This window comes from Molothrus ater, chromosome 31 (assembly GCF_012460135.2).
Source record: "Molothrus ater isolate BHLD 08-10-18 breed brown headed cowbird chromosome 31, BPBGC_Mater_1.1, whole genome shotgun sequence".
NCBI lineage: Eukaryota > Metazoa > Chordata > Aves > Passeriformes > Icteridae > Molothrus > Molothrus ater.
This window is the reverse complement of record NC_071658.1, coordinates 1,473,573-1,500,439: the sequence shown is the minus strand read 5'-3', so window position 1 is coordinate 1,500,439 and position 26,867 is coordinate 1,473,573. Positions and strand designations below refer to the sequence as shown.

Sequence of the window (26,867 nt, the reverse complement as noted above, 5' to 3'; positions counted from 1 at the left end):
GATTTCATCAGAAGGCAAGCAGGGAATAGAAAAGAATGATTACAAAAGCTCATGACTCTCTGAGAGTCCGAGCCAGCTGACTGTGATTGGCCATTAATTAGAAACAACCAACATGGACCAATCAAAGATGCACCTGTTGCATTCCACAGCAGCAGATAATTCTTGTTTTTCTTTTCCTGTGAGGCTTCTCAGCTTCTCAGTTTCAGAAAATATCATGGTGACACCAAAGCTCCACCTCCCTTGTCCCATATAAAACCCTGGACCCTGCTTTGTTCTTGGTTCTTGGTGCCTGGACCCCTCGGGTGTGTTGGCCCATAAAGCACCCCTGGAACTCCAAGCAGGGATCCCCTCCTGCCTGTTTTCCCCCCGAGCTGCAATTGCCATCGGCCTGGTGCTCGCTGAGCCATCCCTTTCCTAGAGGAGACGCTCTGGGGAAGGCAGTGCCTGGTGCTGGGGATGGGCACTGGGGACTGCTTTGGGCTGGGGAGACTGAACTTCCTTCCAGGGGCTTCTCTGGGCCAGGGCTTGGATTTGGCCTGGAAACAGAGGGAAGGTTCCAGGAGGTTTTTGTTCCTGCCCAGAGCTGAGGCCTTTCCTGTTCCTCATCCTGCCCTGGCAGCGAGGGCTTGGGGAGCAGCAGAAAGGGGCAGAGACGCAGCTGGGACAGTGACCTGACTTGACCCCAGGGCATTCCCAGACCATGTGGAAGAAGAATCCGTCTGGAAAGAGGGGGAAGAAGCAGAAAGGGGGGGATGCTGGCAGTGATGGCATTTGTGTCCCCAGGTCACCATTGCCTGGGGTGGAGCCCTGCTTACCTGGGCACGGATGAACACCCACCTGCCCGTGGGAAGCAGGGAATGAATTCCTGGTTTTGCTTCCTTGCACAGCTTTTCCTTCCCCCATGGACCTGTCTGAGTCTGAGCCCAGGAGTTTGGGCTCTTTGTCTCTTTCACTGCCTGGATTCTCCCCCATGGGGTGCTCCCAGGAACTGGGCCTGAGGCCAGAGAAGGAGACAGGAGAGATGGAGCTGTGCACTGTGGCCATGGCAACAAGCAGGGCACCCTCAGCCCATAAATAAAATCAGGCACAGAAACGGGCAGATGGGATTTTACACCCTTCCCTGCTGCTTGCATTTCCTGCAAGCTTTCTGCAGTGTTGCTGGCAATATTTTTGTACTTTTTCAGGTGATTTACACAGCACCTCACAGGACACACTCACAGGATCAGGAGAATTATGTGATATCCCATGGATTCATGTCCCTAGGAAATACCAAGGCTCTAGTTGATTAGTTACTGTTTGAGTCCAGAAGTGGGCAGTACAAACTTCCATTTTTCACTTTCAAGTGCTCATGGGGAAAGCACAGCATATTCTTCCAGATCTTTGCACAATATTTGTTAGCTACATACAATAACAAATCTCATTTACATCGCTGCTCAACAGCTCAACATAAGGAACCCAAACTACTGGCCTATCCCTAAGACTAAACAAAAAGAAGAAAACAAATATATTTTGCTTCCCACTTCTCCTGCATTTGGGATTTTTGATTTTGCATTATATTTTAACATGTAGTTTTCTTGTTATGTCTAGGCTCTGAAGTAGGGTTTGTAGCTGTTGTGAAACCAAGATTAATCAAGGATTAATACAGAAATAGATGTTCTAATCTATCCTTACACTTCTGCTGGTCCCTAGGAAGGCTGGTGGGTGATTTCTGTCTGTGTTCAAATATTTAAAGCAATAACAAATAGTCCCATACTTGATATTTCAGATAAACAATTTAATGGCATCTTAACATTGTTTTCACGATCTTATACCGTGCATCTTTTACTCCTTGTGAAGCTGAAATCTTTTTAAATACAAGCAATTCTACTGCAATTTTAGAAGTTTCAAAACCATTTTAACATACTGAAAACAAAACAGTCTAAAAAGACAGGTCTAACAGCCATTAAAATGCAGGAAAAAGCAAAAGGACTTCAGGTAAAAGAGCATACATTGAACAGCAACATTTCTTCCACTATGTATTTATGTGTTAAGAAAAATGGAGTAAATTTAAAAGAACAGAAGTTCTTTAAAACCAGAATTTCTAATGCCAGAAACAGCTTTGAAACAACTTTCTATGCAGTTCTATTTATTTCAAAATTTAAAATTGGCCAATTTTTGTCCCAACGTTTTGAAGCACAAGGGAGGAAAGGTGGAAAAGGCTCTGCAGGGGTTGCAGTTACAGATCTATAAAGTTCATATGTGTAAAGGAATGAACACAGTATTGAACACACTGAGTATGACAGAAAAATGCAACAAAGCACTAACTCTGAGAGAAAAACAACCCTGCAAACAATGCCAGGGCACTGGGCATTTCTGCATTTTAAGCAAAGAACTTTACAACATCTTTAATTTTCCTTTTCCTGTCCATTTTGGAGAGCGCAGTCCAGCCCGCCTCGCGCATTCTCCTCGTGGTTTTGAGTTTCAGAGCAGAGCCTGGAGATTTCACACTGGATGGAGCTGGGGTCCAGGAAGGAAAATAAAGCCATCCTTTAGTTTCTGTAAACAATCTGATTAACTGCTTGCTTTAATCTTAGGAAAGGCTAACATACCTTTTTTGGTGCTGGGAAATGTAATTGCGAAGCTTGTGGAAAATCTTTGTACAAATTTTTAAACATTTCTTCTTCCGAGACTATGCTCTAATAAATGAAAAAGTTACTTACTCACACTATATTAAAAACTACTTTTTCTTTCCCCCTAAGGACATTAAACTATGAAAAATAAAAAAAAAAAAAATAAGATGTCATTATGAGGCAAAACAGTTCAATAAAAAGAATGTTAATTATATACATACAATTCCAGAAAGAACCAATCAATTAAAAATAGACACATAAATATTGGCTTGAATGTGGAAGCCCAAACTGTTTCTTTTCATTCTCAGAGCCAGCAGTGAGCACAAAGAAGTGCTCAGCACAGGATTTGCTCTCTGACTCTTACCAGGAGGTCAGTGTGCTCAGAGCTGTCTGACTGAGTGTCCAGCTGCACAAGCACTTTCTGCTTTTTCCTGCTGCTCTGCTCTGAAGGCAGGTTTGTGCTTCTTCCACTGTGCATCTTATCCATTGGAGGAGTCTTTACAGCATATGTCTGGGAAAGAAAACGTTTCTATTTTTAGATTTTAGTTTATGGGGTAAGAATGGAATCTAAAGCCCAACTCAGGAGCCATTTTACAGTCTGAGTGTCCAAGAATTCACCTGAGAGAAATGGTGGAACTCTTCTCTTTCCATCCAAACATGAAGCAATGACCCAAACAAAGTGGGGTGGGGTGGGGTGGAAATAGCATTTTTTATATTATTTTTGTTGCCAAATGAGGAGAATGAAGGGGAAGCTATGGAAGAGCTGAGTTTCATGGCACATTGTATTTCATTTCTTCATGCTTATCTGCAGAAATTCAGGTTATTCTGAACTGTAGCCACTACATGTGGACCATATCAAACATCAAAGAAAATGGGAACAAACAAAACTGCAGGGAAAGGCTTTCAGAGAAAGATTGATAGCTATATCAAGATTGGTGTTACTTAAAATAGTCTTTTCACGAGAAGTTAAACTGAGAAGCATTGAATGGTCCAGTGCAGTCCTTTTTTAGACAGATAACATCAAAGTGGTGCTGGATTCCATTGCTCCAATATGAAACCCACAAGTGAACTCCTGACAGGGAAGAAGGGTAAGTTCTGCAGTCAGGACTACTTTGATACTTTGACCATTTTTACAGCTAGATCAGCTTTGTTCTCTTCCACAGAGGAAAAGTGCCTTTACAAATGGACACTTTTAAGACTGAGTAAAAAAATTCCAGAGACATAAAAAAATCAACAACTGAGCAAGAAAAATTACACAGTGGGAGCCCTTCCAGAAACTGCTGTCCAATATCTCCATGGAATGGTAGGACCCTTTAAAATCACTTCTTATCCCAGGGGGAAAAAAAAAGCATCTACAGAGAAGTAAGAAATACAGGCAGAAAAATGCAACAAGAAAAATTCACTGTTAGGAGTTACAAAACTTCAGTGTTGGACTGCCCAAGGGGCTTCCTGCACTGAAGGAGATATTTTTTACTTTTATCTTTTTAATTTTAGGAATATAATTTGGAGACTTTCTATTTTTCCATGAGTAGATTCACTGTATAGATCTAAACAAGGTTTAGGAGTCCCAGGAACATACATTTTTATTTTCTTTAAAAAGTTTGAAGTCCAAAGCATTGCAGTGTCTTTTGTTGAATGCAAATAAATTATCATGGCACTTCAATTGATTCTACACATATAAACACTACCAAATTCTAAAAGCAATTAAAAAGTTGAAGTTACCTTGTGTTTCTTTTCACTTTCAGGAATCATGCTGTGAGAGTGCTCTTTTACAAGATTCTCCTACAAAAGAGTTATGTGACAGCAAGGAAATATTTCTTTGAATTCAGTTGTTAAAAATCTTCTTGGTGTAATTACAGAGCACAGTCTATAATCAGAGACTGTTACAAAGCTCACACAAAAATATGACCAGGTTTAGCACAACCTCAGCATTCAAAAGTCACTGAAAAAACCCCTACAGTTTAGGGAACTTTTTTGCTTTAGCTAGTTAAAATTAACTAAAATAAAGGAGAGTTTTGTTTTGTTGTTAATTTATATATAATCTATAATCACAGACTGTTACAAAGCTCACACAAATATATGACCAGATTTAGCACAACCCCAGCATTCAAAAGTCCCTGTTTCTCTGTTCAGTTTCATTTCTTATCCAACTCCTCCCACAGCACAAGCCCAGGCCACACCTCTTACCCCCACTGCTCAGCGAATAAAAAACTCCACCTTTTCTTTAATTTCTGCTTTCAGTTGTTCCCTAATGGAGGCCAGTTCACTTTTCAAAGATGACAGCTCATTTTCCTACAAACCATTAAATAAAGGACAGGGTTAACTATGCACTGCCCAGAAAAAGGAAAACAGTCCCAAGTGAGACAGTAATTAACAGGGACACTCATTAGATACACAAGAGAATTCTATTTGCTTTTCAGCCCTATACTTGAAGCTTTGCCTTAGCTTGTTTAAAAAGACTGAAGCACTATAAGAAACAGGAACTTGATCAGAAATGTTCAGTAAGACCTTAAAACACTTGGGAGAACAGGGGTGAGAGGGCACAATCGAAATATTTAAAACAAAAGTTTCCTATTCCAAGTGGGAAGTCAGAGCATGACACACTATCTGGAAGAGCAGACACAAACACACTGCTACTCCAATTCATTTTTAGAAACATTTGGAGTTTTTAGTGCCCAGAATAAGATCTGCTGCAGCAGCTTGGCTGGGACTGCTACTGGTAAAAATTAAAACCACACTGGAAAAGTTCCCAGAGAACTGTCTCTGGTGGGAAAGACCCCAGAGCACAGCAGGAAAAAGAAACTCTCTAAGCAAACTGAAAAAAGAGTTTTAGAAGTCACAAACTGACTGAAGATCACATCTTTTGTCTCTCTGTGCTGTTGGTGGGCAAGAGGGAGGGATTGGGAAAAAAGGTGTTTTAAAGGTTTATTTTAATTCTCATTACCCATTTTTAATTCTATTAATAATAAATTTTTGATGCTATTTAAGTTTGAATCTGCTTTACCTTCAAAGAGTTTTTCTCCTAATCCTTATCTCAACTTGAATTTTTCTTTCCCCTCCTCTGCTCAACTACAGCAGAGAAAAATGAGTGAATGTTTTTTTTGTGTGTGCCTGGCCCTTAGCCAGCATAAAACCACTACACAAGGACATCAGCCCCTTCACTGAATTACTGAACATTGGAAAGTACTCCTTACCAGTGCTCTTGCTGATGAGAACTGCTTTTGCTGTTTCATTTTATATACTTTTAACTCTGCATCTTTTTCTTCAACCATTTTATCATATTCATTCTGGGTTAAAAAAACCAAACCAACAACAAACTCAAAATATGTGACTAAATGTTACAATTACAGAGTTATCCAGTCTTAAAACATCATTTTTTTCAAACCAGGCTCTTAAGATTCAGAAAGAAAAGATTCATTGATGCTTCTGCAGAAACTGTAAACCAGAAAATGCTCAATTCAAGTATTATTTTGTGGACTGGCAGAGAGTGCTTGATTTCTGTGCAGCAATATGGGCTCAGTACTAAGAGCCAGCTGTGCCATCTTTATTAATGTATCTGCTAAAGATATTGCAAAATAGAGGAACAGAAAGGAAAACTAAAATGTGTCAGGCTAAACTGCTGACAGTCACTAAGTCATCTCAGAGAAAGAGCCAAACTGATACTGAAAAATATTGCACTCAGATGGTATCAAAGGAAGCCTGAATTGAAAAACATCTAAAAATCCCAGAAGTTTAGATGAATGGAATTTATCTGCCCATAGGAATCTTTTGAAAATCTTCAAATGAATTTGATTTTAGATGATGCAAATTCCAGCATGTGTTCAGCTTCCTTTTCCCAGATTCAGGCCTGATTCTGCTTTGGAAAGGTCATGAACGTGGTATCACAAGTTATAAACATGCCATTAACATGGTATCACACACTGCAAACCACAGCAAGCAGGAAAATCTCTTCCCTTGTGCTTTTCCATCAGTGCCATCATCTCAGTTATCTTGTGCTGACATCTGGCATCAGTTTCTCTCTGTATCATTGCTGTTTCATCACAAAGCAACCTCATCTTTTCTACCTGTCAGTAATAAATTGCATTTCATTCATCAACATAACCATATATTTCTTTTTAATCTTAATTTTTTCTTTCCCCTGTGGGTGCAAAGTTTGCAGTCCCACTTGGGCTTTATTTGCTTTTAAGATCCCTTTCAAATCCCTCATCTTTTCTGCAGATTGTTAAAATGGGCAAGATCAAAGGTACAGCCATGGCAGGCAAGTTCACTTCAAACCAAAAGGCCATTTCAAGCACTCTGCCCTAACATTTCTTAGCATTGCCATCAAAATAAAAGTGTGGGCAGAAAAATACTAATATGGGAGAAGTTATAATCTAATTTAACTATGCGAGTTTATACCAAGGGTGGAATTTCTTTGAACTATATCTTGAAAGCAAGAAGTTTTAATGGAGTTCTTATTTTCAAAGACATATTCAAATACGTCAGCCTGAGCACCTCATGTACTAAAGCTTTGCTCACAGGCATACACAAATTCCATTCATGTCTGAAATGGAAGAGCAAGGACTCTGGCCAATAAAGCTTCATAAAAACATTTTAAATTAAAAAAAATTAAACTGCAGTAAAAATTAACACCTCTCACCTCTTCACGAAGTTTATTTTCATTTCCTTTTCTTGTTTCTATGTCTTTTTGATAGATGTCAGCTGCTTCCTTATGTTGCTTGTTCATCTTTTCCATCTCTATCTGCAATTTATTCACCTTTTGAGAATGCAGAATTGCTGCTGTTATTTGTTTAGGAATTACTGTGTTAATGATTTTTTCTTACCTCTTGTTTTTGAGCACAAACACACTCTTACTGTTCAGGTATATGATTAAAGTGTTTCCTATTTAAAAGTTCAGCTTTTTTTTTAATAAAGAGTTGAACTTTGGCCTGAAGTGAGTTGGAAAATACTCAAAGAAAGAATGGCAACAGCCCAGTGGGGAAGACTGCCCTAAGCAGTCACCCTAAATGCTGTGAATGCCTCAGAAAAAAAACAAATACAGATGGAGATTTGATTCCCTCTCTTGTAAACCTGTATCAGATTTGCACAGCTTTTATGGTACATTTTTCTCCCAGCTGTGCATTTTGATTACAGGTTTTCCTTTTAAGGTTATCATATGAATATCCTCAAAAAAGTCCACTTTTCTTCAAGTGCAGTACCCAAAGCTGGACACAATATTCCCATCAGAGGGATTGCCACTGCAGAACACAGTTTTTTCGATGGGCAAAGCTCTTTGGTTTTTTTACGAATGTGCTATATGCCCTCGATATGTTTGTCTGGGAGTGTATGGGCTCCATTTTCCAATTCTTTTTATACCGGGGGTTCGGATGCCCCTCGATTTATCCAACCTTTTTGAAGCTCTTTCTAGTCTTGAAACGGAGAGCAGCTGTTTTTCCCTGGATTGCTAACTGCAAGGGGAAAGCCCCGTTCCCCCCGATTCCGGGGGAAGACCCTTTGGAGGGGGACGCTCTGCTGCTTTCCAGCCCCCCCGAACCACAGCGGGGGGGCGAAGTTTCGCCCGCAGCCGAAGTTTTTTTTTACCGCGTCTTCGGAGCATGCTCAGACGGAGCCGTTTGTTCCCCCCTCCCGTTGCTCTCAGGGGGGATGGGAGTGGGCGGCGCCACCCCGGCCAGTGCCACGGGCACCGCCCCGGCCAGCGCCACGGGCACCGCCCCGGCCAGCGCCGCGAGCGCCGCCTCAACCCGCCCCGCGCGTGCGGGCGGTTCCCCGCGCGGCCCCTCCCGCGGCCGCCCCTCCGGCAGAGCCCGTGGGCGCTCCAGCCGTGGTTCCACCGGCTTCCCTGCCTGCATCTGAGGCCTCAGAGACACCGCTTCCCGCGGCTGCGCCGATGTTGCTGGGCAACAGCGATCCACCGCTCCCCCCGGCTGTCCCGCTGCCTTCTGCGACTGCGGTTCCGCGGCCGATGTCAGAGCCCAGCGCAGAAGAAGCTGCCGACCCCGTGCCGCCCCCGCCGCCCCCGCCGCCTCCCCAGGCGGCCCCGCTGCCCGCCCCTGCAGTTCTGCCACTTGCGGGGACTTCGTCCTCCGTGTCTGCGTCAGAGGCTTCCCTGGAGCCGGCGGCAGCAGCAGAGGCGCCTCCTGCATCCAGCGTGACTTCCTCCCCGAGTTTTTCGGGTTGTCCCGGGGCTGCCCCTACGGGGGGAGCTGGGACAGGGGAAGAGGGCGTCAGCCTGTCCTTCCGTGGAGGAGGCATGGCCCGACAGCTGGCTGTGGGCGCAGCCCGGCTGCCTGTTTTCAAGATCAGCATTTTTGGTGGGTTGGGGGGTGTTTGGTCCGGGGTTTCCCCCTGGGGGATGCGAATCTCTCTGCCGCCCCTCGCGCGCCCCAGCGGCGAGGGGAAGGTGGGTCCCGAAAGTTCTGCCCCTGGTCGCCAGCCCAGAGCGGGTGGCGGTGGTGCCGTGAGGCAGATGGGAGGAACACCTGGTGCATTTGCATTGCAGAGGCAGAGGGCACAGCAGGAAGCGAGCATCGCTTGTCTGCTGTGGGGAAAGGACATCCCCAGACCCGAGACGAAGTTTCTCGGGACAGCTTCTGTCTTCCCATTGCCGGCATGCCTCGGTGATTTTGGGGAAAGGAAGCGTTTGGTTGTACTGGCAGCAGGGTGCGGGTCTGTGCCAATGCAGAGCCTGCCTCGGGGGCTGGGCCCGGGCTGTCTGGCTTGGTTGCTTGGGCCAGGGCCACCTCCCGGCCTCCTGTTGGGTTTGGGGGCTTTGCTTCCCCCTTCTGGTCCTGGGCCACCTTTCTGTGGGCCAGGTCTGGGGTTCCTGATCCTTCCACATGGGCCAGGGCCCCCAAGGGCCTCTCTCTGGCTCCTCTGCTGCTGCTGCTGCTCTTTCCGACAAGACAAAAAAAAAAAAAATTAAATTGAATAAAAAAGGGTGAAAGAGCTGGCAGCAGCTCAGAGGCATTGAGCAGAGGCATTGAGGAGCCAGGGATTGGCTTCAGCCCAAGTTGTTCAATAAAGGGCTGTGGCAAGACATTTCAGAAATTTTCTCAAAATTCTTTGAAGACTGTCAATGGACTTTTGATAACTATTGATGGACTTTTTCTGTAGCAAGCCTGTTTCAGGACCAAAAGAAACTTTCAGATATGGCAAAGAGGAACATCTTCAAGCCATGGACTTTTCCTGAAACTCAGCTGCTTGGACTTGAATTTTCTTTACATTGTTTTTGCATTTTCTTATATAATAGAATTGTTTTAGTAATATGATAGAATTTTATGTTCTACAGGTGAAGAAATTCCCAGTGCATTCCACAGGAGCACTTGAGTGGAGTTTGATTGGCAACAGATAACCTGTCAAGTGTTTGTCTTTTTCTTCAGCGTGAGTACAGCAGAGAAAATTACAAACACTTTTTCCTTTTAATTTAACTAAATAAAAAAAGGTGACATGTCGCAGACATCTTTCATGAAAAATCCTTTCTTAGGATTTTTCCTTGTGAGAAGTTGCAGTTTCAGTAACCAAAGTAAACAATGGTTATCTGCTGCTGTGGAATGCAACAGGTAGAGCCTGTGGGTGTTTGGATTTCTTGACCACTCATGGCAGAGCTGGCTCTTGCTCTGTCTGAGACACAGATCTTTGTTATTCATTCTTTTCTATTCTTAGCTTAGCTAGCTTCTGAAGAAACCTTTTCCTTTCTATTTCTTTTTAGTATAGTCTTAATGTAACATATATCATAAAATAATAAATCAAGCCTTCTGATCATGGAGTCAGCATTCTTGTCTCTTCTTCATCCTGAAAACCCTTGTGACCACAGTCACAAATTAGCAGTTTGAGCAGCTCCCCCTTGGGCTGCAGGCTGATACGAAACAGGGGCAAATGACAAAGTAGGACCCTGTATTGGGTCTGCAGCTTCCTGCCCAGTATCCCTTGCATTGGAATTATTGGGAACACAGAAGCGGGTTTGGGGACATGAAGTGGGCGTGCCCCCACCGAGGGAAGCCGGGGAGGGGGCGGGGACGCAATGGGAACAGGGGCCGGAGACAGGGGGACAGCAGGGGGCGGGGACACCGTGGGAACAGGGGGCGGAGACACCTGGTGACATCACCTCGGCAGCCGCCCCCTGGGAGGAGTAGAGGGGCGGAGCTGAGGGTACAGCAGCTGAGGGAGGGGGAGGGAAGGTGTCACGAGGAACAGGAGGAGAGGGGGATGGGAAAGGAATTTTGGGATGCTCAGGGGGATCTTGGGAAGAAGATGACCAGGTCTGGGAGGGTGCCACGTGGCATCCTCCATCTTGGGTACCCCCTAGGCACTGGGGGCCATTTTGGGGATCACTGCTCTCCGAAAGGCTAACACGTGCTCTGGGATTTAGAGCAGGGGGAAACAGGGTTTTGGGAAGATTTCCACGAGACCTGGCCAGGGCCTTGTGGACAAGGGGACTCAGGCATTTTAATTTGCTCTGGGAGTCAACTTCTCAGCGTGTGAGCAGGGTTTGCTCTGTTTAAAATACCAAGTTTTGGGGTAAGAGGTTCAGGGCTGGAAGGGGGGGACACAGGGAGAGCAGAGGTACATGGCTTAACATTTGGCTTTTTCTCCAATTCCCTTTGTTTGAGCAAAGCAGTCCGAATTTGTAAGCTCCAGAACACAAATTTAGCTGAGGATGTATTCCCAGACTGTCCCAAGGTTATCAATTCATGCCCTACTTTATCCCAAAACTGAAGATTGTGGACTTCTTCAGGAGAAGTTTGTGGGAAGTGCAGAAAAAGCCACCTTACAAACTGTTTCAATTTTCCTTTTGAGAACTTTACGTTTGCATTAACTAAAATTCCAATAATATGATAATACACTCCTTTTTTGTGCTGTGCTTAATTTCGAGCCCATGTTAGATGTAAATGGCACAGAACAAATTCCCGCCGACCCAATACAAAACCAAAATCAGCTACCGATTTCAAAAAAAGAAAAAAAACCTACCGTTAAAAGGCTATTACAGACGAAAGCTTTCACAATGCAGCTGTATACACTGCTTTTAAAATTGCCACGGGTAGGAGCAGCAGGGAGTCGGGACCCTGCCCGCGGGAATGCAGCCCCCCCGCGCCGAGAGAGAGAGAGCCCCCGCTCCGCGCCACGTGGCGAGCCGAAACCAGGGCCGCCCTGCGCCGCGTGGGGACCGAGACAAAGCCTCCCCCGCCCCAGGAACGCAGCACCCCCCAAGCACCGAGAGCCGAGCACGGGGCCGAGCCGGGGCAGGGGCAGGCAAAGCCGTCCCGCTCCTCCGAGCTGGCGCCAATTCCAAAAGCGGCTAAAACATGCCGCAGAGTTAAAGCTTCACAGAGGGCCACCTTATCACCGCAGGGCTGCGCAGCCTAAATGCAAAGGGCAAAAAGGAACTCGTCTCACGGCAAAGACGGGTTTTTAAAAGGGAACTCGTCTCACGGCAAAGACGGGTTTTTGAGCTACTACCCCCCAAAGGAGCAGAAATACTTACCGAAATCGAAGCAGTTCCTGGCAAGGTCAGGCAGGCTGGTCTCTTCACTTGAATAGGACTTGAATAGAATTATACAATATCAAAGCAATAACTAAATAGCTAAAACTGCTTGATTTTTAAATGTATAGCCACATATGGTTCACATATGGTTGCTTGGCTTGCAGGAATCGTACAGTGCTTTGGGAATTCCATGGTAAAGAAAAGTTCACCTAAGAGGTCACAGAGGAGAGCTGTAATAACAATTCCTAAACTCACAAGAATTGCTTAGGCTTGCAGGAATCGTATAGTGTTCTGAAAATTCCACTGTATAGGTATGCCTTATAAGGAAAAGTTCACTCAGCGGTTCACAGAGGAAGACTTGGAGCCTTCATCCCACGACCACCAGAAGGCAGAAAAAGACCCCCTAGCAACTGAACGAGCAAGCGCAAAAGACAGACCACGTCATCCCTGGACCCAGGAGAAAAAGGCAATAAAAGGTGGACTTTGGGGATAGGAACGGTGCGAGCCTAGAGGAGCGGAGACTCCTGGCCGCCCAGTGCTGAACTTTGCTTATTCTTGCTTGCATAATAATAATAATAATAAATTTATAATTGTATGATCCTTGAATCCAGTGAATTCATTTATCACAATTTGGTGCCGTGACTCGGATCCAGAAAATGGGGTTGGTTTGAGAATCCTGGGGGGGCGCCCCACCACCTGGTGGCCCTGGCCTTCTCACCTGACCCCTCATTTGGACTGACGAACCTAAATTCGAGAATAAGCAAAGAAAACACCCGTAACCCTGTAAACTTTGTGCACGAAGATCCGAGCGACGACGCAGGACGCGTGAGTATACGAAGTGAACCGCTCGGTTGGGGTTGGGATCCCAGGGCACGGTGAATGAGACGTCCACCTGTGGATGACGTGAGAGGGACCCTCTAGTAGTGCGCTTCTTGTAGCCCGCGAGGGAGCGAGCCACGACCGAGGGGTGTGTGCGTGTGTGTGTGTGTGTGTGTGTGTGTGTGTGTGTGGAGGTGCCTTGGAAGATGGGGCAGAAGAATAGCAAGCCTTCTGATCCCATGGGGGAGGGTCCCCAGTTACCCCCAATACCTAAGGACAGTCCGTTAGGATTAATGATTAAGTATTGGGATGACTTTCCTCTCCAGAAAGGGGAAGGATAAGGCAAAAATGATAAATTATTGTATGGTAGTGTGGGGAGGCAAGAATCTGGATTCAAGAAGTATATACTGGCCCGTTTTCGGATCCTTCAAGGATTGGGTGTGTTAAGCCCTGAACATTTATGTGAATTCTAAAGAGCCTGTGAACTCGGAGGAGAGGGCATATGCTAAATTATGGTTGGTAGAAAGTAATGAGCAAACAGCTAGGCTGCTCCCCCTTAAGGGAAGTCAAGGGGAGGAGGAAAAAAAGAAAAAGTCTCGACCGGAGGAATATGTTCCTATTTATCCTCCCCTGTATATACCACCAGCTCCCCCTGAACCCCCGCTAAATGTATTCCCGCCATCGTCTCCTAATAGACAGCAGGTCACAGACTCCCCGGATTGCAGGAGGCGTACTCGGAGTCAGATGAGAACAGTAATTGAGGAAGGAGAGAGCAGTGGGTTGTTCCCTCTCAGAGAAATAGCATTAGGAGGACCTCAAGCTGGGATGGGGTTTGTCACTGTCCCCTTGAACTCAGGAGATGTCCGTGAGTTTAAGAAAGAGATGGGAAAATTATTAGAAGACCCCATAGGAGTAGCAGAAAGAGTGGATCAGTTCCTAGGGCCAAACATATATACTTGGGTGGAGATGCAATCCATTCTAGGAATCCTATTTACAACAGAGGAGAGAGGGATGATTAGAAGGGCAGGAATGAGGATTTGGGTCACCCAACATGTTCAAGGTCCCGCGGCTGATGTGAAATGGCCCTTGCAAAATCCCAACTGGAACAATCAGGACCCCAACCATCGTGGTCATATGCGGGATTTAAGAACCATCATAATCCAGGGCATACGAGAGGCTGTGCCCCGGGGACAAAATATAAGCAAGGCATTCAAAGAGTGCCAAGGAAAAGATGAGACCCCCACTGAATGGTTGGAAAGATTAAGGAAGAGTTTTCAGTTCTACTCAGGGGTGGACCCAGAGACGCCAATGGGGCAAGCACTCCTTAAAATACAGTTTGTAGCCAAATCATGGGAGGATGTTCGAAAGAAATTAGAAAAGTTAAAGGATTGTCAGGACAGAGGACTTGATGAATTGCTCAGGGAGGCTCAGAAGGTGTATGTTAGACGGGAGGATGAGGCACACAAAAGACAAGTTCGGATGATGGTGGCGGCAGTCAGGGAGGGACAGCGAAACAACCTTCCAGCACGAGAAAGAAGTGGCATGAGGAGAGGTCCCCGGGATTTAGGAGGACCTCCAACTGGAGGGAGAGAAGGAGTAGTGTGCTACTATTGTGGTGGAAAAGGACACGTGAAGAGGGAATGCTGAAAGAGGCTAAGGGATGAGAAAATGTTCAAAGAGGATTAGGGGGGTCAAGGGCTCTATCTATTGGGGACGCAAATGTCATCGGAGCCCTTGGTAAAACTTAAGGTGGGTCCCCAGCAAACTCCCATAACCTTCCTTGTAGATACAGGGGCTGAGAGTTCAACAGTTCAATCTTTGCCCCCGGGATGTAAGATTTTACCTTCTACACTACAGGTTATTGGGGCAAAAGGAGAACCCTTCAAGGTTCCTGTAATTAAAGATGTTTTAATAGAATCAGAGAAGAAAATAGGGATAGGATCACTGCTACTGGTTCCTGAAGCTGATTACAATTTATTAGGAAGAGATTTAATGGTGGAATTAGGGATAAACATAACTATTGAAGAAAAACAGCTGAAAGTCAGGTTGTGCCCCTTACGGGTCACTGACGAAGAGAAAATCAACCCAGAAGTCTGGTATACCCCTGATACAGCAGGAAGATTGAATATAGAGCCCTTCACAGTCAACATTCAAAGCCCAGAAATCCCAGTAAGGATAAAACAATATCCCATGTCAGATGAGGGGTGAAGGGGACTAAAACCAGAGGTAGAACGGTTAATACAACAAGGGCTCTTGGAACCTTGCATGTCTTCCTTCAACATCCCCATCTTACCTGTAAAGAAACCAGACGGAAAATACCGATTAGTACATGATCTAAGGGAAATAAATAAGAGAACCATTGCCCGGTTCCCTGTAGCAGCAAACCCCCATACATTGCTCAGTCAATTGAAACCAGATGATCACTGGTATAGTGTTATAGATTTGAAAGACGCCTTTTGGGCATGCCCCTTGAAAGAAGAATGTAGAGATTATTTTGCATTTGAATGGGAAGATCCCGATACCCGCCGAAAGCAACAACTAAGGTGGACAGTGCTCCCACAGGGATTCACAGAATCCCCGAATTTGTTTGGGCAGGCACTAGAGCAAAGAATGAAATCCTATACCCCAAACCAAGGAATAACCATTGTTCAATATGTAGATGACCTTTTAATTGCCGGAAAAAGCGAGGAATCAGTTAGAGAAGAAAGCATTAAGCTTCTGAACTTTTTAAGCATCCAGGGGCTGAAGGTGTCCAAAAGTAAATTGCAATTCGTAGAAGAAGAAGTGAAGTACCTAGGACACCGACTTAGTAAAGGAACTAAAACACTAGACCCAGGGAGGGTTAAGGGAATCCTCTCCCTTCCTCCCCCAAGAAATAAGAGACAAATCAGGCAGCTATTGGGTCTTGTAGGATACTGCAGACAATGGATTGAAAACTTTAGTGGTAAAGTAAAATTTTTGTATGAAAAACTAACTGCTGAAGGTTTGATAAAACTGACTGAGAAGGACGATGAATCATTAAAACAATTAAAAGAGGAATTGGCTAATGCCCCGGTGCTAAGCCTCCCGGATGTTAGGAGACCCTTTTATTTGTTTGTTAACACTGAGGCAGGAGTAGCATTTGGGGTACTGGCTCAGGACTGGGCCGGCAGTCAAAAACCAGTAGCATTTATTTCTAAAATCCTAGACCCCGTAAGTAGAGGATGTCCAACATGTTTGCAGATTATAGTGGCAACAGCCCTCTTAGTGGAAGAAGCTCTCAAAATTACCTATGGAGGAGAACTGAAAGTCTTTACCCCCCATTACATATGGGCAGTATTGCAACAAAAGGCAGAAAAATGGATAACAGACTCAAGACTTTTGAAATACGAGGGCATTTTACTGTCATCCCCTCGGTTGATACTTGAAACCACCTCTCTGTAAAACCCCGCTGAATTCTTGTTTGGAGATCCACAGGAGGATTTAACTCATGACTGCCTACATAGCATAGAAAAACAAACAAAAATTAGGCCGCACCTCGAAGAGGAAGAACTGGAAGGGGGAGAAAAGTTATTTGTGGATGGGTCCACTAGAGTTGTTGAGGGAAAGCGAATCTCTGGATATGCGATTGTAGGAGGTAAAAATTTGGAAATAATAGAATCTGGACCTTTGAGTCCTAGTTGGTCAGCCCAGGCCTGTGAGCTGTATGCAGTATTGCGGGCTCTAAAATTCTTGGAAGCTAAGGTTGGGACCATCTACACAGACTCAAAATACACCTTTGGAGTGGTACATACCTTTGGGAAAATTTGGGAAGAAAGAGGGTTAATAAACTCCCGAGGAAGAGAATTAATACATCAGGAACTAATTACTCAGGTACTACAAGCTTTAAGAGGCCCAAAGAATAAGCAATAGTACATGTTAAAGGACATCAAAAGGGTCTCTCCCATTTGATCAGAGGAAACAACACAGCAGACAGGGAGGCAAAGGAAGCTGCTCTCAGAAAATTCCAGGATCAGGGGATAAGGAGAACACGAGATGATGAGAAAGTTCGAGTCCTGAGCTTTACAGCCCAGGAAAAGGAGAAATCAGACAAAATGGGAATAAAAGAGAATGGGGGTATTCGAAAATTGCCAGACGATAGGGAGGTATTGCCAAAATCTATAGCCCGAAGAATAGTGCAGCAGCTGCATGACCAGACTCATTGGGGAACCCAAGCCTTAGTAGATCAGTTTACTATTAAGTACATGTGTATAGGAATTTACGATATAGCAAAACAAGTAGTTAGGGGATGTATAACATGCCAAAGAGTTAACAGACATCAAGCTCGAGAAAGGATTCCAGGAGGAAGGGAATTAGCACACCGACCTTTTTCACACATACAAATAGATTTCACCGAGCTACCGAAAGTAGGGAGATACAAGTACTTCTTGGTACTGGTAGATCATCTAACCCGCTTTGTAGAAGCATATCCTACATCGCGGGCTACTGCAAATGTGGTGATTAAAACCCTGCTGGAAGAAATAATCCCTAGGTATGGACTAGTAGAAATATTAGACTCTGATAGAGGTCCCCATTTTGCAAAGTACTGAGAGAGGTAACCAGGGCCTTAGGCACTAAATGGCAATATCACAGCCCTTGGCACCCTCAAAGCTCAGGGAGGGTGGAAAGGGCAAATGGAGAAATCAAGAAGCAACTCACCAAGCTCATGGTAGAAACGAAAATGTCTTGGGTCAGATGTTTACCCATGGCATTGCTAAACATTAGAACCCAACCTAGGACGGATGTGGGAATCTCTTCTTTTGAAATGCTTTATGGAATGCCTTACGACTTAGAACTTCCGGGGAACCATCCTTGCATCCAAGATAGTCAAATTCAGGGTTACATACAACAGTTAATGAAACGGAGGGAGGAATTAAGACGAAAAGGGCTATTGGTACAAAGACCCCCTTTGGATATAATAATGCATAAGCTTAAACCCGGAGATAGGGTCCTAATAAAGACTTGGAAAGAGACATCCCTAACACCCCACTGGGAAGGTCCCTATGTTGTCCTGTTTACCACAGAAACAGCCATCCCAACTGCTGAAAAAGGCTGGACACATGCCAGTCGAGTGAAAGGACCCATCACTGCAGACACCCCTTGGGAGCTGACCAGTCGCCCTGGAGATCCTATGGCTAACCCTGTGGAAGGCACAGGGACCTGCGCCAGCTGGGAACGTGAATGACTGAATTAGGGGACAGAGAACTATACCGATTGAGACTCTTGGTAAGAAAACCCCTACAGGAACTGGAACAGGAGTTCAAGCCCTCTGCCGTGGAAAACCTGGAATGAACTGATGCTTGCTCTTTCAGTAGTGGCTGAAGTGAGGCGAGAATTATTAAATTACACCGAGTGTCTTAAATGTCAGGAATCTTCTTGTTGGGCGTGGGTAAAAATCTTTTGCGGGGGCTGTAAAGACAAATGGTGGATTTTCCAGTCACATTTGGTGGGGAGCACATGGTGTCTTACTTGTGATTGGGATTGGAGAAGAGCAAATCCATTAAGGGCCTTAAGAGAATTTATAAGGATCCCTGGAGAGCGGGAGATCCCTGAGAGAGAAGCAGTGTCACTAGTTGAAAATCTAGAACAGAGAAGAGATTGGGTCCTGGCATGGGAATTCCAACACCAATTGCATAGGATCACACGCCAAAACCAGACAGTCATATTAACTACCTTGTGTAAGAAGGGAATCTACGTTCCTCTGGGGTGGCAAGTGAGGCCTGACGAGTGGAATAGCACGATTCGTCACTATTCCCGAGTCTATAAACAACAAAAACATAGAGAATGTAGGGAAGAACGACGTAACTCTAGGAAGACAGGAGAAAGGGAATAAAAAGGCAGAGGGTGGACCCTAAGTAGGTGTGAGACTCAGGCCCTGTAAAGCTCGCTAGGGACGGCAGAGAGTCTGTCATAAAATCAAAGAAATCCTTTACAGGAGACCCTTTGCCTGGAGGCCTGACAGCCTGCCCTTAGGAGTGGGGGCAGGAGTTAAGGAGATAGCCCAATTAATGCACCCCTGAAGACTACCCCTGCTGCCGAGAAGATAATGATCCCTGCAGACAGACGCACCCGGGCTGGCAGGCGAGGCAGAGAGGTAAGGAGTAGTGGGGGAGAGCAACAGAGCACAGGAACAGGAACGGAGCACAGGAAAGCCCCAGGTAAAAGAGATAGGAGTACAAAAGGAGAAAGAAATTTGTTGCTAGGACCCTGCCCTGCTTGGCGAGCTACCTTAATTATTATAACCCTGAGCCTCCCGGCTGCCTGGGGAAACCCTCATCATCTTTACAAAGAGAACATGATCCCCCTCAATAAAGGGACCCTGACTCCTGACTGGTTTCAGGCCTTTTTGCAATCTACCGGATCTATGGGGAATACCACAGGTTTAAGTTAATAACATTAGTACTGCATGACAGTCTGCCGTACGCTAGACACGAATGGAAGGAGCAGAAAACCTGGCAGCTTCAAGGAGTAGTGGGAGAACAAATTAATATTGGATGTCGAATGGTTAATGGGTCTGACTATACTAACGCAATTGCAATCAGTGTTTCCATGGGTCAGGAGGATAAACAAATAGCAGATTGTGCATACCCAATCACACGAGACTGCTGGCAAAACTTCACATTTACTCACACTGAAGAGGTAGTCTGTCTCTGGTCGAAAGATACACAGGGCCTTTCTTTTAAATTTATAATAGATACTAAAACGCACTCTACCACTGCTGAACCTCATAATATCATCCCTCCATCTGTACCACCAGTTATACTCACCCCAAAAACTTTCAAAATTGGACCTTATATAATCAGGAAAACTGGTCAACAACAAATATTATTCAATCCAGCATGGTCTCTCAAACAGGTCGAACTGCTGATGCAGACCAATGTTTCAGACATCCAGCCAGCTTGTTCTCCGTTTTTGCAAACATCCTTTGAAGGCTGGACCATTTGGCTGCGGAAACGCAGCTCTTTTAAACCAAGGAAACTTAGAGATGTGACCGGTGTTCTAGGTACAGGATTGGGAATCCTGAATAGCATTGATTCGGAAGTACTAATGAACAAATTGGCTGCTACGACTAGAGATCTGTCCAAATTACAGCAACCACTGAAGTCATCTCTGTTAGCCTTGGGGACACACCAGTGGATGCTGTCAAACATTTTGCCAAAGTGGGAAAGAGTAAATGTGAACGATCACAAATTGCTGATTGATGCACTCAGTGCTGCACAAAATAATGTTTCCTTAGCTCTCAGCTGTATCCAGGCACAATTGTGGATGCAGTCAGTTTCTGCCTCGATTATAAGAGAGGGCGAGGAAGGCACTTTCCCCACAGAAATTCGGAAAATAATCTGGGACAACGCCAACGATTTTGAAAGAGAATTCCAATCCTGGTGGAAACTGGTAAATTTTACCTAGAATGCTATTTCAAATACAGCTACTGCTTTTGTCTTGACCATACACAATGCCTCTGTACATCTAGTTTTTCCTGGTATTGCATTAGGAATAAACCATGACGGAGCTGTCCTCTATCCTATAGAACATAGGGGATGGGCCCATCAGTTTGATGACAAATGGCAAACTGTTGATTTGGAATCTTGCATTATCCGAGAACAACTGGGGTTCATCTGTGAAGGCAATGGAATTATAGCTCAAGATATCTGTTTAGACACGGAGCAAAACATTTGTCATTTTGAGATTCGTCCTAACGAGACTTCTAAAACAGTTCTTATATACATAGGCAATGGATGTGCGTGTTTTAGAACTATTGTGATTCTGTGCTTGTAGATGATATTGAGGTGGATACAAAGAATCACTCAAACTTCTGTGCTTGTAACTTCACTAAGATTACAGGGTGTGATATTACTCATGAAGCTAAAGTCACCTCTCACCACCTATTACAATCCAACTACAGACTGCTTCACAAGCTAATGCCCTCTCCAATTGGGGTGAACTTCACTCTAGTGAGACAACTGATGCTCCATCAAGACTTGATCCAAATCCTCGAGAGAATCAAGGAAAGCGGACAGAAAACCCTAGTGACTGTTCATCATGACGTAGGAAAAATACACCAGGTTATAGAGAGGGTAAAGCAAGATGGCGAGCACAGGTGGTGGGATACCCTGTTCGGGTGGGCTCCTACTACCACAGGTGTCCTAAACAGTATATGCCACCCCATTGTTGTTCTTTTGATTCTGATTGTGCTTGGTTTTATTTTGTCAGCAGTTCTATTCGGTATGAATTGGAATATGATGAAAAAGCTAAGGAAATTAGCATCTATACTTAGTGCACATAGCTTAACTGAGGAGGAAACTGAGTTAACACTTGCTAGGAAGGAACTAAAAAGATTTAATGAACAAAATTTGTAAAAAAAAAACGGGGGATTGTAATAAGTAGCAATACGTTTGCTCATTAATTTAATCAATAGCTAAATAATTATACAATATCAAAGCAATAACTAAATAGCTAAAACCACTTGATTTTAAATGTATAGCCACATATGGTTCACATATGGTTCACATATGGTTGCTTGGCTTGCAGGAATCGTACAGTGCTTTGGGAATTCCATGGTAAAGAAAGGTTCACCTAAGAGGTCACAGAGGAGAGCTGTAACAATCCCTAAACTCGCAAGAATTGCTTAGGCTTGCAGGAATCATATAGTGTTCTGAAAATTCCACTGTATAGGTATGCCTTATAAGGAAAAGTTCACTCAGCGGTTCAAAGAGGAAGACTTGGAGCCTTCATCCCACGACCACCAGAAGGCAGAAAAAGACCCCCTAGCAACTGAACGAGCAAGCGCAAAAGACAGACCACGTCATCCCTGGACCCGGGAGAAAAAGGCAATAAAAGGTGGACTTTGGGGATAGGAACGGTGCGAGCCTAGAGGAGCGGAGACTCCCGGGCCGCCCAGCGCTGAACTTTGCTTATTCTTGCTTGCATAACAATAATAATAAATTTATAATTGTATGATCCTTGAATCCAGTGAATTAATTTATCTTCCTTCCTTCCTTCCTTCCTTCCTTCCTTCCTTCCTTCCTTCCTTCCTTCCTTCCTTCCTTCCTTCCTCCCTCCCTCCCTCCCTCCCTCCCTCCCTTCCTTCCTTCCCTTCTTCCTCCATCTTTTAAGTGATGTTGGCATTTTTAGATTAAAAACTCACTGTCTAACATAGGTGATAAGTATTGAGAAGTTATTGTAAATACTGTACACGTAGTTTTTAGTATAAAAAGATAACACCACACAGTTCCCCATGGTCCCTCACAGGCCCCTCATGGCTCCCTCACAGTTGCCCAAGACCCCTCACAGCCCCTCACTGTGGATGCCATGGCACAGAGAGAGAGAAACAGCAAGTGTTTCTCACAGCAGCTTGTGAGAATTATTAGCAAGTTGTAAGAATGTGAGAACTTCAGTATAAACAATCTGCAGGTGGTGTTCTTCTACTTCGTCTTTCTCTTCTTCTCAAGGACGGTGTATAAAGAATGTGTTTTTGTTAACTAGCCAATCAAACAGAATATATCGTATCACTCTATAAAAACCGCACGGTTCTCTTGAATTAAACCTTCTTTTAGTCTTTCTGCAATACTGCCTCCTGCCTGTTCCTGTGTCATTCTCGGCGCAAGAGTGACACCTCACGGCCCTTCATGGCCCCTCATGGCCCCTCACAGCTCAAGGCTCTTCACGGCCCCTGAGCGGCCTCCAGCCCCGCCATTGGCGCCGCTCTTTGCTGCTCGCCAATGGCGGGCCGAGTCTGCAGTGACGTCACCGGTCGCCGGGCAAAGGAAGGCCTGGGGCTGAGGTGCCCCGGGCTGGCCGGAAATGGGGTCCGGGGGTCCCCGGGCTCATGGAAACGGGGGATCCAGGGGCCGGGAGAGGCGGATACCCGGGAAAGGGGGTGCAGGGGGTGTCGGGGCAGGATAAGGGGGTGCAGGGGGTCCTGCAGCTGGGGAAGGAGATGCGAAGGGTCCCAGTGCCCAGGAATGGGCATTCAAGGGGGTCCCCGGGGGGCTCCCCAAAGCCCCTCCCAGGGGGCAGCAGGAGCTGGCTCAGGAGCTCTGGGCAGAGAAAAGGGGGTGACCCCGGCTTGGGGGGGACATGGGGGACTCACACACGCTCCCGGGGGGACACGACTCCCGGGGACCCCCCCCCCTCACCTTTTCCCGCAGGGGAGGCCGAGCCCCAGCCCAGGCAGACGAAGCCCCCGAGCCCCGGCAGCATCTTGGGAGGTGTGCGGGGCCGGGAGGGGCAGGATCCGGGAAAGGGCGGCGGCTGCCGGGTTCTGCGGGTGCCTGGAAACCACGAAGGCGGCGGCAGCGTCTGTGGCAGCGGCGCGGCCTCAGTTGCCTGAGAACGCGGCCCTGGCTGGTTGTGCGCAGCCTGGGCTCCTGCAGGCGGCTTCACTGGGCGATTCGCCAGGGGAATTGTTCGCCGAGCATTGGCCTCTGCAAAGTTCCTGAGCGTGCAGAGCATTGGCCTCTGCAAGGAGTTCATCAGAGTGCAGAGCATTGGCCTCTGCAGAAAGTTCCTGAATTTCCTTTGGAGGTAAAGATTGACTCAAGTTGAACTTTTTGGTTTTGTCTCATCTGCACTCTGAGAGAGAATGCCAAAGGGAAATACAGGATGGGATAATGCCCGTCTTCTGGTGCAGCAGTTCAGTGGTCTGCACTGTCACAGACATGTTTTATGAAAAATCCTTTCCTTTGGGTTTTTTCTCCTGAGAAGCTGAGAGAGCTCAGGAACAAAATGTAAACAACGGTTATCTGCTGCTGTGGAATGCAACAGGTGCATCTGTGATTGGTCTCATGTGGTTGTTTCTAATTAATGGCCACTCACAGTCAGCTGGCTTGGACTCTCTGTCTGAGACACAAGCTTTTGTTATTCATTCTTTCTTTTTCTATTCTTAGCTAGCCTTCTGATGAAATCCTTTCTTCTATTCTTTTAGTATAATTTTAATAGAATATATATCATAAAATAATAAATCAAGAGTCAGATCCTCATCTCTTCCCTCATCCTAAGACCCCTGGGAACACCACCACAATGCACAGCTGAGTGGATGAACAATATATGCTCTACTGATTGTGCTTTTTTTTTTGCACTGAAGGAATGCAACATTTTCTAAATGTACTGGTCTGGACTTTTTTTTCTCATATACTGGTTGCTTAAACTGCTGAAAGGTGAATGAGGTCTGTTGAAGTTTCATCAAGTTTCAGTGGGTTGTTATCATCTGGTTATTACAATTATTAGGGAGAGGCCTGTGAATTGAGGTGCAAATGAGACCATATGCCAAAATCAATAGTCTGGATTTTATGTAACAGTAAATAGGAGGAAGAGAGAGAGAAAGGAAAAGAAAAAGAAGCAGGGGGCGGGGGGGGGGGAATGGGGGGTTGGGAAGAAGGAGAAGAAGGAGAGTGACAGAGACAGATGAAGTGAAAAACATCACCATTCCATGGATCCCATTGGCATACCATCAAATCCTCTTCTGGTCTTCTCTGTGGTGAGGTCTCGCAAAACGTAAGACTCCAATGGATTCATGCAGATTTGGGCAAGGTGGGACCTCCCAGCTGCCTCCCTGGGGTGGGGCAAGTTGGACTCTGTCTATTGCTATTTTCAAATAATATAAAATCTTTAACATCTGTCTGTCCTTTGAGTCTGCCATCAATTGGCTTCTGGATTTTCAGATCTGTTGTGTTACTTTGCGTGCCCTGCAGTCGTCTGGTGCAAGGCCTCAGGAATGGGTCTGGGGGCACTGTGGAGGTCTTTGATGGGAGGTTTGTGTGCAAACCTGGCCTCAGCAGACGAGTCTGTGGCTATGACTTGCCCACCTTGAAGCCAGACAGAGCTGATTTTCAGGACAGCTGCTGGGTTTGGCTTTGGATAGGTTGTGGATAGGTTTTTCTCTGCAGCCTTGTTTAGTTTTCCCCAGCCCTGAGCTAATGGGACAATAGTGTCACCTTTGTCTTGTCTCAAGTTCCCTTCGGCAGCTTAACTCACAGTGCCAAGTTCCAGTCCAGAGGCATTTTCAGGGAAGGGTGGGCTCGGGTGGTGGCAGCCTCTTTATACAGTTTTGTCCCAATGGGCAGAACGTCCTTTATAACAATTTTTAAGCCATTAGCCATAACATTCCAGTCTCTCCCAAGTCCTGTGAGGAGCAGCTGAGAGAGCAGGGGTGCTTTAGCCAAAAGAAGAGGATATCCACTCCAGCTATTTTAAAGTAATATTTAGGCTGCAGCTTTGTCTGTTCTAACTATTCTTAATGTTCAGATTTTTAGCTCCAGGTTTCAGTATGATCCATCTTTGAATTGCACAAGGCAGCCCTATAGTCAAATACAGTCCAACTAGAGGCCTAACATACTAGCTACTTACACCAAACAAGCACTTAGCTACTTTCAAATCATAGGAAATTTTTAGCACCAATATATGCCTTGAATCTGCCATGAATTGGGTTCCAGATTTTCAGAGTTCCATTGTTGCTTCTTCCAGTTTTGTTGAGGCATTGTCACTCATCTGGGAGATCCTGCCTTCAAAATGGCTTCTGGATTCCCAAAGAAGACCTCGACACCTCGTCTTTTGTCCAGGGAAAGACTGACATCTTTCACTGTAAGTACCCACTGGGCTGTGTTAAGGCTGCAAAGTGCCCTGGTGTCCCTGCTCTCCCTGCCCCTGCTTTAGTGCAAGCAAGAAAATGCTTTAAGTAGGTAATAAGCAGAAATATTCTAGTAAGGCTACGAAACACAAGTAATAAATGACACAATTATGAAGGTTTCTTTTGAGGTGAACAGAGAGGGGGAATTGTGGGAATCCACAAAATCAGAGGGTTTTGGGAAAGCTGCAAAAGGCAGCCTCAGATACAGTAGAACTGTGATTAGAGCTAAGCAGCTGCCATGAGTTTGGTCAGCAGAAAAATTGTTTAAAAAGTAGAAAAGCAAGGACAAATAGAACAATGGTGTGTGTATTAACGCTTCTCTAGAATAACTCCCTAAGCTACAGAAAAGTTTATCTAGCAAGATATTAGGAGGGTTAAAGCTTAATAATGGAGCTCTGTGCATTGTGCTTTAAGGCTTACAAGCAGGTATTGTATTCAAAATAAGCAAGCATTGTTTTAACCAAAGGTACGTGTGCTTATAGTGGTTGGATAGAACTACTGTCAATGTGCTTTTGCTTTGTGTGATTGGTCAAGAAACTTATAAAGGAAGTTGTAACACTGAGTTCTTGGTCTGCTGCCTGGGATGTGAGCTGCTGGCATCTTCCCATTGTCATAACCATGTAATGAGACTGATGCTGGAAAATAAAACGGCTCAAGGCAGTTCCTCAGCAGCCCTGTCCCGTTTGTGATTTGTAAATAGCCCCCTGCTGGTGTCAAGATCAAGCTGCCCTTGGGCACCTGAGCATGTTGGGGGGGAAGCTCAAACTCTGCCTAAAGCCCTGTGAGACAGGGCTGGTCCCAGCTGGAAGAGCTTCCAAAGCAGCTGTTCTCTCCCAGCTCCTGTGTGGGCACAGATCCAGCCCTGCAGACACAGTGTACAGCAAAGCAAGTTATCTGCTGCAGCACGTCCAGAAGAAAATGTCTCAGCACCTTTGTGTCCCAGATATCTTTTATGAAAAATCCTTTCCTTAGGCTTTTTCCTCCTGAGAAGCTGAGAAGCCTCAGGAACAAAATGTAAACAATGATTATCTGCTGCTGTGGAATGCAACAGGTGGATCTTTGATTGGCCCATGTTGGATGTTTGTAATTAATGGCCAATCACAGCCCAGCTGGCTCAGACAGAGAGTCCAGGCCAGAAGCCTTTGTTATCATTCCTTCCTCTTCTATTCTTAGCTAGCCTTCTGATGAAATCCTTTCTTCTATTCTTTTAGTGTAGTTTTAATATATATCACAAAATAAAAAATCAAGCCTGCTGAACCATGGAGTCAGATCCTCATCTCTTCCCTCATCCTAAGACCCCTGTGAACAGCATCAC

At 45.3% G+C, this 26,867-nt stretch overlaps 2 protein-coding genes across 5 annotated transcripts in view; one reads left to right on the top strand and one right to left on the bottom strand.

Moving 5' to 3' along the window:
- The window catches only part of LOC118700556 (uncharacterized), a 185,893-nt gene that overhangs the window by 26,865 nt on the left and 132,161 nt on the right, over positions 1-26,867 (top strand). The window lies entirely within an intron of this gene.
- On the bottom strand, positions 1,754-7,754 carry LOC118700566 (synaptonemal complex protein 1-like). 4 transcript variants are annotated; one of them, XM_036405133.2, is made up of 7 exons: positions 7,249-7,750; positions 5,804-5,896; positions 4,827-4,901; positions 4,332-4,391; positions 2,974-3,120; positions 2,589-2,675; positions 1,754-2,496 (listed from the first exon to the last, which is right to left on the bottom strand). In XM_036405133.2, the coding sequence occupies exons 1-7, from the start codon at positions 7,342-7,344 to the stop codon at positions 2,482-2,484; spliced, it is 573 nt and encodes a 190-aa protein (XP_036261026.1). In that variant the 5' UTR covers positions 7,345-7,750; the 3' UTR covers positions 1,754-2,481. The 4 variants fall into 4 exon arrangements, with proteins under 4 accessions (XP_036261026.1, XP_036261028.1, XP_054374047.1 ...); XM_036405135.2 differs by lacking the exon at positions 5,804-5,896 and having other exon boundaries at positions 7,249-7,754; XM_054518072.1 differs by lacking the exon at positions 2,589-2,675 and having other exon boundaries at positions 7,249-7,749.